The 16,537-nt window shown below is 44.9% G+C and overlaps 1 protein-coding gene across 4 annotated transcripts in view; it reads right to left on the bottom strand.

The window, feature by feature from the left end:
- The window catches only part of SMARCAL1 (SWI/SNF related, matrix associated, actin dependent regulator of chromatin, subfamily a like 1), a 74,968-nt gene that overhangs the window by 14,539 nt on the left and 43,892 nt on the right, over window positions 1–16,537 (bottom strand). For 3 of the 4 annotated variants that reach the window (XM_054700070.1, XM_037524009.2, XM_037524010.2), the window contains exons 10-12: window positions 13,494–13,559; window positions 8,283–8,423; window positions 3,437–3,652 (exon numbers count right to left, since the gene is read on the bottom strand). In XM_054700070.1, the coding sequence (XP_054556045.1) occupies window positions 3,437–3,652; window positions 8,283–8,423; window positions 13,494–13,559 (423 nt within the window). The remainder of the gene's footprint in view (window positions 1–3,436; window positions 3,653–8,282; window positions 8,424–13,493; window positions 13,560–16,537) is intronic. The other variant, XM_037524011.2, reaches the window with a different exon arrangement.

Below are 16,537 nucleotides of genomic sequence, written 5' to 3'. Positions count from 1 at the left end.
TAATGCATATTTAAAATATGATGTTTTTAAAGAACATTCAACAACATGGAAAAGTGTTCATTATACACTTTTATAACCTTCCCACGTGATGTATAATTGTGTGATCTCAATTCTTTTAAAAAATATCATTACATACTTAAGTGATATTAAAATGTATATATGACACATAATTTAAATCAAAATATATATACATTTTACAGAAACACCAACATGATTTAAACCAAGATTATGTGACACAGAAGATGGTTGAATCTTTTTTATACTGTCATAATAAAAATATGAAATAAGTGTTACTTGTAAGTATTTTTCAGATTATAGACAATAGACACCTACTGTAGTTTTGATGTGGGAGAAATTGATAATTTTATCTTAAAAACAAAACAAAAAAAATTCCCCCAAACCGGGTAGACACAATACTAGTCCATTAATGATCTCACTTCCTTTGCCAACCATACCAGGAAATATTAAATGGCCTGCATTTTTTGTTCTTGCTTCTCAGACTTTCATTATATTAGATCCACTGGGGTCTTGAATTTATTTTTCCATGTTGGAATTTGAATGGATAGTCAAAAGGCAGAAGGGTGAACTGATATTGTCACTAGGAAGTCTTCATGGACTTGTTCCACTTTTCTGTTCCTGGTCTTGCGGATCAAAAAGTGGCTTTAGACAAAAAAGGATTAGAATCAGTTGTTTTTTTTTTTTTTCAGCCTGTGAAACGGCATCTATTATTCCAGCTGAATATGAGAAAAAGATTTCGTTCTACCTTATATTTTATAAATTGGCTGCCTCACCCTTGGCTTCTGTGATTTAAAGCTTGTTAAAAAATACTTTCCTCCAGATGGGAAGGGGTGAGGGAACAAAAAAAGAATCATTTCTGGACAGATAGCAGTGATTTGCTGAAGCCACCAGAATGTGAAAATGTCAAGGAAACTTGGGGCTAAATGCAACTAAGGAAATAAGAAGGGGTACTTTATGGAGATTCACAGGACCTCCTTATTTCACTAAAACCATAAAACCGCAATACCCACTTTAACTCTTCCCATTCAGGATTTCACAGCCGGTCAGGGTGAAAGGGATGTCCGTGGCCATTCAGTCCACTCCCAGCTGATACTGGCTCTGCTTCCTCCGTCAGGTTAGGACCCACTGTTTACAGATGCACCAAATGAGTGGGCTTTTGAGTAAGAAAGATTCTAACGTTCAAAGCACAAAGCTTATAAATTCATTTACTACTTGGATTTTCTATGATAAAAAAAATGAATTTACAGTAAAGAACACAAAGGGAGCCAAGTTTTCAAGGATTAATCTATCACTGGAAAGAATTTAGTACATGGTTTCAGCGTCATGCTGATAATTTGTACCAGTCACAGTTTCTCCCTTTTAGGGATAAACTTTTAATTTTCCCAAGACTCCAAGGAAGTAGGCAGCAAGTGTCCAGCAGTGCTGCAGGCTCTTTCCCAGCTGGATTCTGGAAGCATCACACTGCAATTTAGGCTTTGCTTTCATAATCTGCAAAATAGCATTAAGACTCCAGGGTGGGGGCCTCCCTGGTGGCCTAGGGGTTAAGTCTCAGCACTATCACTGCTATGGTCTAAGTTCAATCCCTGGCCAGGGAGCTGACCCACATGGCACAGCAGACCTCTCCTGCTCTCGCCCGCTGCTCCCTTTAGCAGTGTATTTCAGTAAATACACGTGTTCTGCTCCCCACTGTCTCTGGCAAATCCTTTCACCCCTGTACTTCTAGCCTACACCCCAGTTCTTCTACACACACACACACACACACACACACACACACACACACACACACACACACTCCAGGGTGAAGAAGCAGAGATGATAGTCTCACACAGGGGGTACTTTTTGTGCACTAAGCCTCAGAGACAGGTTCCAGTTTCCTTTTTTTAGGTAAGAAAGCATCAAAATATCTCACAGAATATAAGGGATTTGCATTGCTAGTAGAAGTGATAAAACACTAGTCCCTAGTTCCATTTTAGTAATATCACATCACTACTAGCAAAATGAGAAATTAAACTTTCAGGTTCCATCTAAAATCATGTTTGGGAAGAACTACCCATTTAACTTGAGGAATTACGCTAGTTGTTTTTCTTGTCTGGCAGTTTGTTAGTGGGCAAATGCTAGAGTAGCAGACAACAGAGGTTTATAAAGTTCTAAGAAAACACTTGAAAAGTTCTAATAAAATGCCCAATCACTGAAATTTTATCTTGAGAAACAGAAAAAGACCACTAAAGCTTATTTTAGCACAGAACACCCTGGTTCTTCTCGTGGGTCCCCTGAAATATAATTTGAGAACCACTGGTTTCCATGTCCACATCAATGCTATAGAACATAGTTTGAAAACTCCACAATGGAGATCCAGGTCATCCAGATTTTTACATGAAAAATACAGCATAAATTAAATATAGCCTGACAACACACCAGGGTATCCTCTAGTTACTTGCTAGTCTCATTCACCGCATGCACGTGGTAAAACAATGTAAAACATCACGCATTCTGTCTCCTCTTGACATTCTTATTTATTCTGTAACCTCTCAGAAGGCAGAGATCTCATCTACATCTAAGTTTCTTTATCCAGGGTAGTATTAAGCACAGACAATGCTTTATGATAATGTCAAAAATGTCAATGATTGTTTTCTTAGTAATAGAAATTGCAAGGTTTTATCCCAACAGTACAGAAATGGAGTTACTGTAGATTACCTTATTGCACTTAGCACAGTATGACACCAAAGAGAGATATGAAAGTGTTTTGAAAAGATAAACCACCACAGTAGAAAAGAGTCCTAAAATAAAGGGTAAGCGGTGTGGTTATAGCTTCAGCTCCACCACGAAGCAGCCAGTATCTTGGGCAAATCAAAATCTCTGGGAAGGAAACTCAGTTTCCTTCTCTGTAAAATGAAGATGCCAACTTCCTGCCAACTATAAATGACTGTAATAAGGAGTCTGGGTTAAGAGAGTGGGAAAATCTACTTTGTTATATAAATGTCAATTTGCTATTTTGATGAAGGCACATGACACGAGATAGAGGTTAACACATGTATCGACTACATGGGGGACTGACTGCTAACCACTGTTACTAGGCTCGAGGCATTCTCATTCCAGAATACATAGCACCATCCTGCAGTTGTCTAAGGTTTATTTTTATGACCATCAGGCAACAGTGATCCGCATGACCCTTAAACTGCAAATTCCCAAGAGCTGTTGGAAGCAGGCTGGGTGAGCTGAGAAATGAAATGGGCTCACTGTCCCTGCCCAGGGAGTAGAAGAGGCTTACAAGGACAAGTTCAGGCAACTCTGGCTAATCCACAACCACCCCCCCACGCCTCCACCCCCAACCCGCTCCCTCCCACCCCATGCCCCCGGCCCCAGACTGATGGCTGTGGAAACATTGCCTTCCACTTCCCCACCCTAGGCCCAGACTCACGCTGCTGTCATTGGTCATCTCCTTGGCAGCGGTGTCCAGGGCAGCTCTGACCTTGGCACTGAAGTGGCCAGGCGCAACCACCACCATCTTGCGCTGCTTGGGTGGCAGCTGGGAGAGGACATCGCATTTGAGACGGCGCAGCATGACCGCTTCCTCTAGCAGCAGCTTCAGCTCCCGCAGGTTGGAGGAGCCCGAGTAATCCCACCCCCAGGAATGCTGTGGAGACAGAAGCGGGATAGCCCATGAGTTTTTTTGGGGCCTAGTGAACAGAGCTGCAGCCTCCAGGTGGGTGTCCCTTCTCACAACCTCCCTCCCTGGTTTTGCTCAGGGAATTTCAAGTGGCTTCAGGGGATGTATAAGGCTCTATGTAAGGGAAAAAGGAAGTCAGGAATGGTGTGAACAAAAAACATGTATCATGATTCTATAATCTGGTACCAAGTTTCTAGCAGCAAATGCAAGATGTCAAGAGGTTTGGTGTTTATTATATCCAAAATCAAAACATCTAGCTTGTGAGATATTTCCTGCAAGCTAAGTACAAAAATAATCTTCCTTAGGGCTCATCCTACAGAGTCCACTGCACAATGTGATAAATAAAAAAAAGCTGTCAGTAATATTGTTCTTTGATGAAAATCACAAGACTTAGTGTGGGTTATGCCAACACAATCGAGTACAATGCAACTCAGTGTTGGTGGTGGCGGTGGGGATTCAAGGGCATACCTAGAACACAGCCTGGCTGACCAGAGTGAGCAGGGAGTCCTTCACAGACATGCTTCCCTCCCCTCAGAATGTTCTCTGCCACACAGCCAGGACGGTGCTGCCAAGTAAAATAACCCTCTTGTTCACTAACAACTTTAATGGAAACAGACTGATTTCACAGTCTTATTAAAATCAGGGAACCAGGAGGTCTGCTGCCTTATATTTTTAGTTGCTCATCTCCCCGTTCCTGTCTCACCCTCCCCTGGACTGAACTACCTCGAGCAGGAGCTGGGGAGTTCAATTTTGAGGGTCAGAGGGCCCAGTATAATTGTGGAGACATGGTAGGTATCCTGTAAAACTTTGTTAAATTGAGACTAGGAAAAGAAGCCAAATCAGTGGGAAGTTCTCAGCAATTGCCATGGGGTGGAAAATGAACTTGGCATGGGATGCTCTCTTCGGTGGTTCTGCTTAATTCCAAGAAGCTGGACACACACGCAAACACACATGCTGCCCTGGCCTGCCAGCTGCATTAAATAAAAATCATGCTGGCTCTTGTGGCTGCTGTAACTTATTTAGATATTATACTCCTAAGTTCTAATATTGTCAGTCCTTATCTTGCAGGTTAAAACTGAAAGAATTTAAACTGGAATTTGGAATAATGACAGTTTAACAAGCCTTAACTGAAAACTTACCCTCTACCAGGCACTTATTGGGCGGTGGGGGTGCTGGAGATGGATGGCTGTGAGGAGGAAGGGCAAACTGAGACAGCATGAAAGACTGGGGAGATGAGGACCTGAGTGCCAGGAAGGGACGGTCTGTCACCAACTCTGTCTTCAGCCCCTATATTACCCGATGGGCCCAGGTGGTGGAGGCAGAGAAAGTTCTTTTCAGAAAGTGGATCACTGCAAACGGGGCAGATGACACATGAAGAGTTGGAAGGGCCATGATGATCATATTCAACTAATCTAATCTCGACAGCTTCATGGGGAAAGTGCATTACAGGCTGTTAAAGAAGTATACTTTTAAATATATTTAATAACAGAAACTTTCTGCCTCAACAAGCAGCTAAAAATAGTTTGCAATTAATTTTGCAAAGCACTACCACTTACATTATAAATGCTTTAAATATAAGTAGGTATTTTTAAAGTACTTGAAAGATTTTTTTTTTCTTTTTTTAAGAATATTTTAACAAGGGCCTCCCTTCGTGGCGCAGGCAGTTGAGTGCCACCTTGTGAAGCTGTCTGCAGTCTCTGGAGCGCCAGTTTCACCCCAGCCAGCCAGTGAGGGTCCCACATGGCGTGGCAGACCTCTCCTGTCTCGCCCACCGCTCCCCTCAGCAGTGTATTTCGTTAGTCTGCCTGTTCTGTTCCCTGCTCTGTCTCTGGTGAATCCTCTCACCCTCCCATGTATCTGGCCTGTGCCCTGGTTCTTGTATAAATAAATAAATATTAAAAAAAATATTTTAACAATAAGACAGACCATTTACATCATAACTTGCACAACAAAGCTTCTTGCTCATAGATGGCAAGAGCAATGTATTAGCCACAGTCATTTCTCCCAAATGTCAGAGTCTTTGATGTAAATGGTGGCTGGGAAAATGTGTGATGTGATCCCAGAACAGGAATCCCCAAGTTCTGAATTAATTAGGTTATAGATTTTGGTGAGTCCTAGGCAGCAGGGGCATGACCCACAAGAAAGAAGAAGTCGGGGAGTGGGGCATGTGGCCTTAGGGCTTATAGCAGAAACACCAGGGAAAAGGAGAAGCCATTTGCAGAGAAGAAAGGGTCAAATTCTTATTCAGGGGCAAGTGGAACCTCCTGGAAAGAGAGTTCAGGAGTTTGAGAAGTCTGACCTTGCCAGATAGAGGACTACTATTGAAGCATGAGTTCAATGCCCTGGTCACAGTTTGAAAGCAGGGATAAGCAAGATAAAAGAGTGACTCTTCCCTTCCAATTTTCCCAGGGCTCAGGAATGAGATGGGGGCTGGTCCCACCCACACGTTGCTTGTTAGCAAGGACATCAACTGGGATTTCTACTTCCATCTGTCGAAGCAAACTGATGAGCCCTTGTCAGGTCTGGAGAGAGTGAAGAAGGCACTAAAGACAATGAGGAGGAGAAGACCCTTCCCAAAAGAGGAGAGAAGAGCCCAGTCCCACAAGCACTCAGCCTAGCTGATTTAAAAGGAAAAAAAAAAATTGTCCAAGCAATTAGGAGCTGTGTCATCCTTTCTTGAGTTATTTTTGGGGAAGAACACCAGAAATGTGCATGGGTTTTGGCCAAGCTGGCTCATGGCTACCTGACACCTGACAGGCCTCCCAGTTCAGGCCAGGAAACATGCTGAGTCCAACGATAACATACTGCTGACCTAGAAGGGGCAAAACAGAAAGGAAAGCCAGGAATCTTCACTGCTGGATGTGGCCTGGCTACAGACACACTGGATGTGGGCTGCCATCTGCACCCTGGCAGAGATGTCTACTTTAACCTGCAGAAGGCAGAAGGAAACAGGATGGAGCTGGGGGGTGGTTGGGATTATAAGCCTCAGGGAAAGACCTAGAAGTGGCTTGGGACAGGCTCTCTGGCCATCCACAGGTGGATCCCAGCTCTGGCATACTTTGAAAACACAAGTGACAACACTGTTACTGCCAAGGGTGACTGGAGGTTATACCTGATCAGCCTATACCAGGACACTGCTCAGATCAAGCAGGAGGAAACACAACCAGATCCCGGATATTTGCAGCAGGCCTGCTGTGTTTCTTTGATCACTGAAGTCAGTTTCCGAACCACAGAGGCAAGTGTGTTACCAGGCAAGCCTGCATCCCGTCTGGAGGGAATCTGAGCAAAATTCCTTTGCACAGAGAACAGAAGTCACACATGCTAGGATCCAGTGACAACGGAGAAAACGCTGCCTCCTCTTCTCCTTTTCCACCTGATCAACCTCTCTGATGCCTTCCCTCTGGCAAACAAGACAGAATGTAGCAGCTGGAATTTCTTTAACCTGGCTATTCACGGGTGAGGTACTGGGGATCCAGAGGAAAGCCAAGTGATGAATTCATCCTTCACTAGCAACCCTCAGTCTGCCAAGACCGCCCTTTCGCAAGTGGGGATCTGGGAAGAGATACAAAGGTTCCAGAGAGAAGGGTGCCCTGTGCCCAGCCTGGTCAGCTGGACGAGCACTAGTGGAGTCTGTGGCCCTTTGGGAGGAAGGTAGGGCTTGTGAAGGATGCAACTGAAACATTTCAACCATGGAGATTTTCTCTCCTTATAGGAGTAATCCATTTTGGTGGATGTCATCTTCGGTCATATGTGAGAGAGAGAGAGAGAGAGAGAGAGAGAGAGAGAGACAGGGAGGGAGGGGCAGCTGCTCGAGAGAGAGAACTCATTTAGTTACAGGGCAAGCGCTGCATCCTACTTTTTCTATTGTGTTGATCTTTTATTTACTTCTTTACACCATTAAGTAAACTTTTTTTTCAGTTTAAAAAACTGAGATGTTAGAAATTTAGATTTTGATAGCAATGGCCTTTGTGTTGACGAGGCGTCCCCCTCCAGTTTGGGAGAACTGTGGAGACTGCAGCTTCGGGGGCGCTGCTCCACTGGCACTGCATTCAGAGAAATAATCTGCAGGCTGAGGTCCTGGCCTACTGACCAGCACCAATCACTGCAACAAGTCAACATTTATGAGTTAAGGGCAGTGATGAGAGCCACCCAGGGCAGCTGAAGCCTCTCCTCACTACTCCACCTGCGCAAAGGCTTCTTTGTCTTTCTCGCAGAGTATTTTCCCACTTTTTGGGAGGACCTTCTTTTGCATATTCCTCTGAAGCTAAGTGACCTTCATCTGCCCAGTCTACCTTCTTCCCTCTGTCAAGGGCCTCGGCCTCACCTAGCATTCTTCTCTCGGGAACAGGTGCTGGCTCTCAAGAGCTCCATGTACCTACACCACAGTCACTGTCCTTTGTTGGAAACACCAACCTGGACCACAAGTGCCAGAACAAGGAGGCATTGTTCTCTTTCTTATCCTTAAGCACAAACCAAGGTCAGAGGTAGGGGCCAAGCAGAGCTAAAATCATGGTCCAGCTCTCCAGCCAGGGTGTCTCTAGTGATATCACGGCTGAAAAAAAGGAGCAGGATGAGGGAGGGAAGAGAGAATAAATACCTTCTTGGCATCACAGTAGCGAAGTCCAAAGGCATGAAACTGAGGGAAGAAGGTCGGCTTGACTGCGACAATCTGCGTGTAGAGCTCTGAAGGCCGGGACATAGCTGGTGTGCCTGACAGTAAGATCACCCTCTTGGCAACCTAGAAAACCAACAGCCAGAGCTGCTGAGAACACATAGAGGGGCACACAGGGACTATCCCAAATGCCCCAGGGGGACAGGCCCCTGATGCCCCAGGACAGCAAAGTCCCCTTTCACTTCCCGGGCATTCTGACTACTGGCAGTTCTCAAGGCTATCGTCTCAGAGCCAACGCAGATCTAGATTCCAAAGACACTAAAGACTGACCCAGCTTCAGGGCACTGTGTGGCCCACAGGGACTCAGTTCTCTGTGACAACCAGAAAAACAAGTACGTGGTCCAGAGCTCCATGCGTGCCGCCACCTTTGCTTCAGCCCATCCAGCTGCCTTTGAGCACCCTCTGCCATCTCTGCATTAGCACCTGGACCATTACACTGAGTCTATTTCTAGACCACAAGCCATTTGAGACCAAGGACTTGGCTGTGTTGACCTTTATTTTCTGTAACAGCACCTGGCACAAAGTGAGTAATCTAGAAATGGTTGCTGTGTGCTGGTAAACAGAAAAAAGCTGATTAGTGTTCTGGGGAACATAGAACAAATGCTAAGAATCCAGCAGTAGAAAAGGAAGTAGAAGCCAGGGGGTGGGGAGAGGACTGAACTCCTTCCAGAATGGATTTCTGACATCCAAGTTGAACCCATGTTACTCACAATGACACCAACGACCAGACCTGTCTGCTTGCAGGAGGAAGCACCAGGGACTTCTGGGGATATACCTTTGTCTTTCTTTCAAGGAGAAAAAAGGCTGTCACCCATCTAGCTGCTCAAAGACTTGCGGTCATTTTGCAGTTCATAAGACTTTAAAAAAATGGGACCCAGATCCACTCACCCTCAATTCAACGTGGGTCTGCAGCAGCCTGTTCAGCGTCACTGGTCAATTCCAATGACAAACTCCAAGTTCCTCACTAAGCTGACACCCACTTGAACCAAGACCAGACCCAAATACCCCTGCTCTAATTTTAAGATGGGAAAGAAGATAAGGATAAAACAGAGACACTTCCCACTGTGTTAGAACATGGGATGGCCAAAATTTCCTAGAGGCAAATTTCATTTCAACTCTGGGAAGGGACCCTACTGTGTCTAGAAACAGCTTGTTAACCACTGTAACCTTGAACTAATGACAGTTGAATAAGGCAATCGCAGGCAGTAAATCACCTACCAGAGGAAATTAGGCTCTCAAATGGATACACTACTTCATAAAAATAAATAAATAAAGGTGCACCAGAGGGAAGAAAAATGATTCCTTATAAATAGACAATATACACAATTCTCAAGATGCACTTCTGCCCTCTCAGCAACTACCATTACCTAATTCCATTACAACAGGAGAGCTATGAATTTCTCCACTGTAATTTCCACAGTTCAATTACCCAAGCCTTCTAATTTCCAGCACGGTTTGATGCAGACTCATTATAATAACAATGAGCTTCCTGAATGACGTCTTTAGCACCACTGGCCTTAGCTGGAGACCATTTCAATGAAAACAGGAAAATGAAAATCTTATCAATAAGAAAAATCGGCCCACTACCCCAAACCTATTCCCAGCATCTCTGTTGTCACCTGGGCCAAGAGCTCACAGAGCAGGTGATGAAATTAACTCCAGGGCTCCCTGTGAGGTGTTGACAAGAGTGAGGCAGGACTGAGTCAGTTCTCCCAGACGCTGTCCAGACTGGTGGGTGATGGAAACATTGGAAATGGAGGATTATGGGTGTTAAAAAGCAGCATTATGGCGGGGGGGGGGGGGTGTGGGGGGGTGTGGGGTGTGGTGGAGGAAAGCCAGCTTTGAAAAAAAGTTACAATGGCATATCATCTATTATGGGTGATTCAGCTTGCTCCCTGCCAGCCCAAACACATCCCTCTTGTCATCACTGTCATCCTCAAGGTCTTTAATGATGTCCAGTTGGACATGATTTATATCCCCCTCCACCTCCAAGAACTTCCAAGAACTTTCCAATCTACAAAAGTATAAATGCATAAAAGTATGAATGCATAAAATTGAACACTTTATAGCTAATTCCTAAAAAAAGTGGCATGTGAAAAAGCCACCATGGAACATTGTACGAAGAGGATTTCTATTTGATGTTGAAGAGAAATTAGATGATTGACACGTGCAGACACTGTTGGGGCCTTCAAAGACAGGTTTAGTTTCCCTGTGGGTCAAAGGCGGGGGAGCCCTGCAGATTGAGTGGAGAGCAGGACAGCTGGTATTCACAACTTGTGAACTAAAGTCTAATGAAGTAAGTCAACATAGATACAACCCACATACAGAATTTAAAACAGGAGTCAAAAGAAAGCTGTCTTGTAAAGAGCTGGAGCTGTTTTAAGTTCACAAAAGCAGCAGTCTGGGAGTTCTCCATCATTTTCTACTGTTACCCCTTTTGTTTTTCGTTTCTCCAATGGAGCCAATAACTTGCTTTTCTGAATTACTCTGATTGGCTGTAACGTATGTCACCGTAACTCCAAACTGGGGAAGAAGTCATGCTCTCCAAGTTCAGTCCCACTGCGTACCAAGTATTATTCCCAATACGCTACATATTTAAAGTTTATGCTACAGGCAGAGTCTCCTGTGATATTTAGCAACAGAACACAAGTAGGCAGGTGATACCAAACAGAAGGTGAAGCCCATAGCACAAATGTCCCAGCACACATCAGCCCTGATATCAGTGGCAGGGATGAGGGAGGCATGTTAGTTAGTTCAGAAGTCATTATAGATTCTTCAAAATTAAGATTACAGACAAAGGGAGTTGAGGACAAGCGACCAAAACACCACATTTTCTGGGCATGATCTGGCCCAGGTATCCTGCGGTCTTAATGGTCTTGTTACAGAACTTTAGGACATCCTTTTCCCCCTAACAGTCTAACCAAGCAACTTCATCAAGCACATTCACTGAAAATATCTTACAGTATTAGTATTCAGAATATAGTTCTAAGAGATACAAAAGTTAGAGGAGAACTCAAGAGATCTTAAATGAGACCCTTCCTTGTCTTTTCAAAGGCATATTTTCTCTCATCTCATCTCCTGTTTCATTTCAAAATATTTAGATTCATTTCCTTACAATATCTAGTCCTGTGGTTCTCAACAGAGATGGAGGAGGGGTGACTTGCTTCTCAGGAGAAATTTGGCAATATCTGGAGACTATTTTGGGTACCATTGGTGTGTAGTGAAGAGAGGCCAGGGAGGTTGCTCAACAATCTACACTGCACGGGACAGCCCCGCACAACAGAATTACCCAGCTCAAAATGTCAGTAGAGCCAAGATGAGAAACTGATCTAGGTGGAAATGTAGCAGAGATGAAAGGTTCAGTGAACAGAGTAAGACAGGAGATCTCGCCCTTACCCCACTCAATCTTGCCAGCACATGGGCACCGCATGTGGAGTCAACTTTATGGAAGAGAGCAGCTTTCAGGCACCTTCACAAACTGAAGATGGGTCCTATTTTAAAATGTTAGTTCATCCAAGTTTTAGACCAAATGCAGAGCAATATATACTAATAACAGATAAAAGATTGTTCTAAATATGTTATTTTGAAATAGACCCAAGATATTAAAGATGTAAGTGCAGTTTTAAAAAGTCTGACTTAGAAGCACCTATTTCAGATAGTCCAGTCTGCGCGCCCAGGCTGTGAGTGCATTAATAAGACAGTTGCTAAGAAGCTTCTTCACATTATACATTTAAGGATATAATCTATCATGCAGGGTTTTTTTTTTTTTTTTTTTGTCTAAACATCAGGGGTACAGATCTAATTTTAGTTATAGCTGTAATACTGGAATTACAGTAACAAGGCCTATTAACATTTTTCAAAAGAAAACATATTAAAGTCTCCTAAAAGAAGGATCACCCTGGGAAAAGCATTTCATTTAAGTGTGTCCATAAGTGGCTCTCAACCTATAAATATTTATAGGTAGTATGAGCAAAGGATCAAGCTTTCTAAGTAAAGGACATTTATTTTTAAACTTAAAGCAGATGACATCATCCTGCTTTAGAAGACATATTACTTGCTATTCTAAAAAACAAAAACACAAAAACAAACCAAACACCCAAACTGAAATGAATAGACACTTGTGTGGTATTTGCAGAAAATTGATAAAATTAATTTTCAGATGCTAATACACTACACTAACATTTAGCCTATTTGTTTTCTCTAATTTAATATAACCAACGCTTTTCTTACGTGATACAAGCTGCAATTGTAAAGACTGCTTTGATGGAGCACAAGATAAACACAGATCTTCGTTTGCTTAGTATAAACAAACCAAAGTCATCTGGAAGAGAGTTCTCCCTTGTCAAGAGAGAAAAAGCTGTTTCTCTCATTCTGACTTTTCCCAACATTGGCAAAAAAGGTCACGATAAAAAAGCTGAAGGAATTCTGGGCCCCGTCCCTCGGTGAGGGATGGGCAGGGCCAGGACACAAAGCAGACACAGAGGGGGAGGGCCACATGAAGCCTGGAGTCGAGACTGCAGTGAAGATACTTCCAGATAAAGACTTGCGCTCGCTGCACACACGCCCTGCTCTGAAGCCCACCTCAGCCCAAGCTCTCAGGCACAAGGTCAGACCACCAGAGAGGGATGTGGGGATGGCTGACCCTCCCGTTAATAAAACAGACTTAGGATGACCCCAGAAAAGAACATCAGCCTAAATGGCACATCTCAGCTTTGCCAGTGCTTCTTGTTGATACCCACTGCCTGGTTCTAAGTCTGCACAACTCATCTTCATTGGCTCCCAGCACCAGGAGAGCTTTGACCCTGAACTGATTCAGACAGGCATCCCTGTTGGGATGACACGTTGCAGGAGGCACTCTCTCTGCTTTGTCTGGAGGAGCAGCAGAGGGTCCAGAGTGCAGGTCCCATCAGGCCTGTGACCTTCAATGGGTCTTCATCTTTGAGAGCAGAGACGACATCATTCCTTAGTGGGAGCCGGGAAGAAAATGAAACTGGCACCAAAGACCTAAGGATGGCTGCCTGATGTCAGTGGGGTCACGTCCACAGCCCACAGCCTGCACTGGCACACCCTGGGGCCCCCGCCAGTTTGAGCAAATACCTCGGGAAGTTGATGTCAAGTAGGCTCAGCAGGACTCACCTTGAGCAGGGGCAGAGCAACACGACAGCGGGCAGTCCTACTGTTTTTAAGGAAGTGAGATTCATCCTGAAAGGAAGCAGTCACGTAGGTGAATAAGACCAAGTCCTGAGTGGAGGCAAAGCTCACGTTAAGCCTAACCTGGCACAGGGATGCCCCAGGATACCTCCCTTAGCTTTTATTTTTTTAAAGATCCATTTTTATTTACTTATGCATAGAAGAACTGGGGTGTAGGCCAGAGATGCGGGGGCGAGAGGATTCACCAGAGACAGAGTAGGGAATGGAACAGGCGGATCTACTGAAATACACTGCTGAGGGGAGCAGCAAGAGTGACAGGAGAGGTCTTCTGTGCCATGTGGGTCAGCTACCTGGGCAGGGATTGAATACATGCCTCAGTGGCTGGCGAAAGCTTGATAGCGCTGACAATTTAACTCCTGTACCACCACGGAGGGCCCCCCTTAGCTCTTTCTTGCTCAAGGAGATGGCTTGGGCCTGCCGAAGGACCCAGGTTCTGGAGTACCTTCTCCGCCACATTTTGGCACGTTGCTTCATATCTCCGTGGGGTGAGTGATTTCAGCCCTGCCCACCTCACAGGCTGAACTCAGCAAACTGCTTTGCTGGTTTACAAGACACACCTTACATCTGCAGGCGCTAAAGCAACATGTGTTGAAGATGCACGTATACCCTGCACGGGGGAGGTGCTGTGCCCAAGCCCTGCCCACAGGGGCTCACAGTGCAGGGAGGGCATCTGATCAGCCAGTGTTGTAAGTGCTGTCACTGAGGTGGGAATGACAAATTACCATGGGAGCTTAGGGAAGGGAGATGTGATTCCTGTCTTTAGGGGACCAACAGTCATGTTGAGAACATGAGTTTTGAAAGAACTGCATTCTGTACTCTGTGCCATCAGGAAACGAAAACACGTCATATTTTATGAAGTCGAATGAACAACTAACACATGCTTCTAATAATGCCTTTAGAACAGTCCTGCCACTTAGGAGGCACTCAGTGGTGTCACCCTCCTATGACAGGGATACCAGGAGATCCTGGCTCTGGTCCCTGAAGGTGATCTGTGAGAAACCCCGTGCTCCATTTCAGCTATGATGAACCAAAGAAGACCTAAAAAACAGGATGGAGGGAAGTGTGAGATGAACCCCCTAAACCTGAGTGTAACACTCACACTGCTGTCTGACGATGTGCCCGTATGCCCACAAAGAGAAAAAGGGTTTACAGGGAGCAACAGCAGACAGTACAGCGTTTGTGGATGGGAACAGAGCATCATGGACAATTAACCAACGTGCAGAAATGTACCACTATTGTAAATGACCGCGTGGGATGGCGTGTAACTGAAGTCTCTTCTAAGTGTGACGCTCAAGAGCCACTCCTTTCTTTCTCCCTCACATTTCTATGAAGTCAGAGACAGGGCTCTTAACTGAAGAAGCAACACTGATGCTAAGCAGCTTGAAAGGTTAAGTAAGTGTGGAGCCACAAACAGAAATTCATGAATTCTGAAGCCAGTTGCAGCCCAGTTTTAATCAGTGCTGCTCCACCTTGCCAGCTTCCTGCGCGTGGGCACTGAAGACACACCTCTCTCACGGCCGGCTGCATCAGGGGCTCATAGTGGCCATGGGGCCACTGGGAAGATCAGTGATTATATATAAAGTATCTGATACTGGATGACAGTTCTTCCCACACATCGCTGCACCATTGCCTGAGGGGCTTTTTTAATATTTTCATTTCACATGTATGCTGTCGTTATTCAGGCTATACTTGTGCCAAAGCAGAAGTGACACCCCCCCAAAACTCATTACCTAGAGAGTTTTGGAAAAGTATAAACATTTAAGTTGGTTCATGCAATGTATGATTCTCATATACAAAACAATAGAGACCTGAGGTCAGCAACTCTGCCCTTTCTCAGAGCACCCACAATCCTTGGCTCACCCAGCTAGGAAGGCAGTGAAGTGTCCTCTAGTGATCTGTGGGGTTGTGTCGGCCTACTGGACCATGGTTTCCTGGAGGACGAGGCTGACCCTCCCCTCCACACACTCCGTGCAAAGCACCGTGGGAGCTGTCGAGCTGGAATGAATCTCTCACATGAAATTCTGGAAGAACATGCCTCGCAGCTACCACACAGCCCAGAGCAGGGAAACCAAGGCAAGGAGTTGCTAGTCAGCCTTGTTGAGCTGTGCTGCGAGAGACACCACTTTCCTAGGCCTCCTAAAAAAATATTCCCTTCCTCTCCTTCAAGATAAGATGACTCCAAAATTGAGCATCAAGATTTGGCAAGCCACTGTCAATAGAGAATTCTATTTTTAAAAGGATGAAAATACCACTGGCTTTTAAAATTCACATGTTTAAATAAAGAAGGACAAGTCCTTCCATATCATTTGGTTACACTGGATTTCCCTGTTTAGCAAAAAAAAAGGCAATAAACTTCCACTGGAAATCATCTGTCACATGCTTTGCACCTCAACGTTAGTGGTGACTGGGTTGGGGTAGGAACTGGACAGACGGGGCAGGAGCCGTCTGGTTCCGAGTTTTGTTTGTGAATCATGTGGATACACTGAGCACCAGCACACGGTGCTCTCTCCGGACTTTCCGTCTAAGTACGTGAGGAGCCGGGAGGAAAGCTGGTGACTGAGAGATGTACCGCCACATCAGCAGCCAGACTCCTGCAAAGCCCTGTTCCAAAAACAACTAGGTGAAAAGTGCTTTTTGTGCGGGCATGGAGTGTCTTCATACTGGCTTCACAGGCAGGGAGGAACGTACAAGCAGCCTAACCTGTACATCCCAGCTACTGTGGCCAGAGCAAGCACAGGAGGCCGGTACCCGCGCTGACCAGGCGGAGCTCCTGGAGCCCAGGAGTCGACTCCAGCCAGCACCTCCCATAGGGAGCGACAGGCTAGAAACCCCAAGCACTCACCTAGCTAATCACATTTTCTAAAAGTTTCCCAGGAGATTCTAATATTTAGTAGCCAGGAATGACAACCGTTATTTGAGAGGAACAAAATGTCAAAATAAAGACAGGGATTTCTATTCTCCTAGAAACC

Source organism: Talpa occidentalis, unplaced genomic scaffold (genome assembly GCF_014898055.3).
Source record: "Talpa occidentalis isolate TD23 unplaced genomic scaffold, MPIMG_talOcc4v2.1 talOcc4.3, whole genome shotgun sequence".
NCBI classification, from domain to species: domain Eukaryota; kingdom Metazoa; phylum Chordata; class Mammalia; order Eulipotyphla; family Talpidae; genus Talpa; species Talpa occidentalis.
The sequence above is the reverse complement of the archived record's forward strand: the minus strand, read 5'-3'. Positions and strand labels throughout refer to the sequence as shown.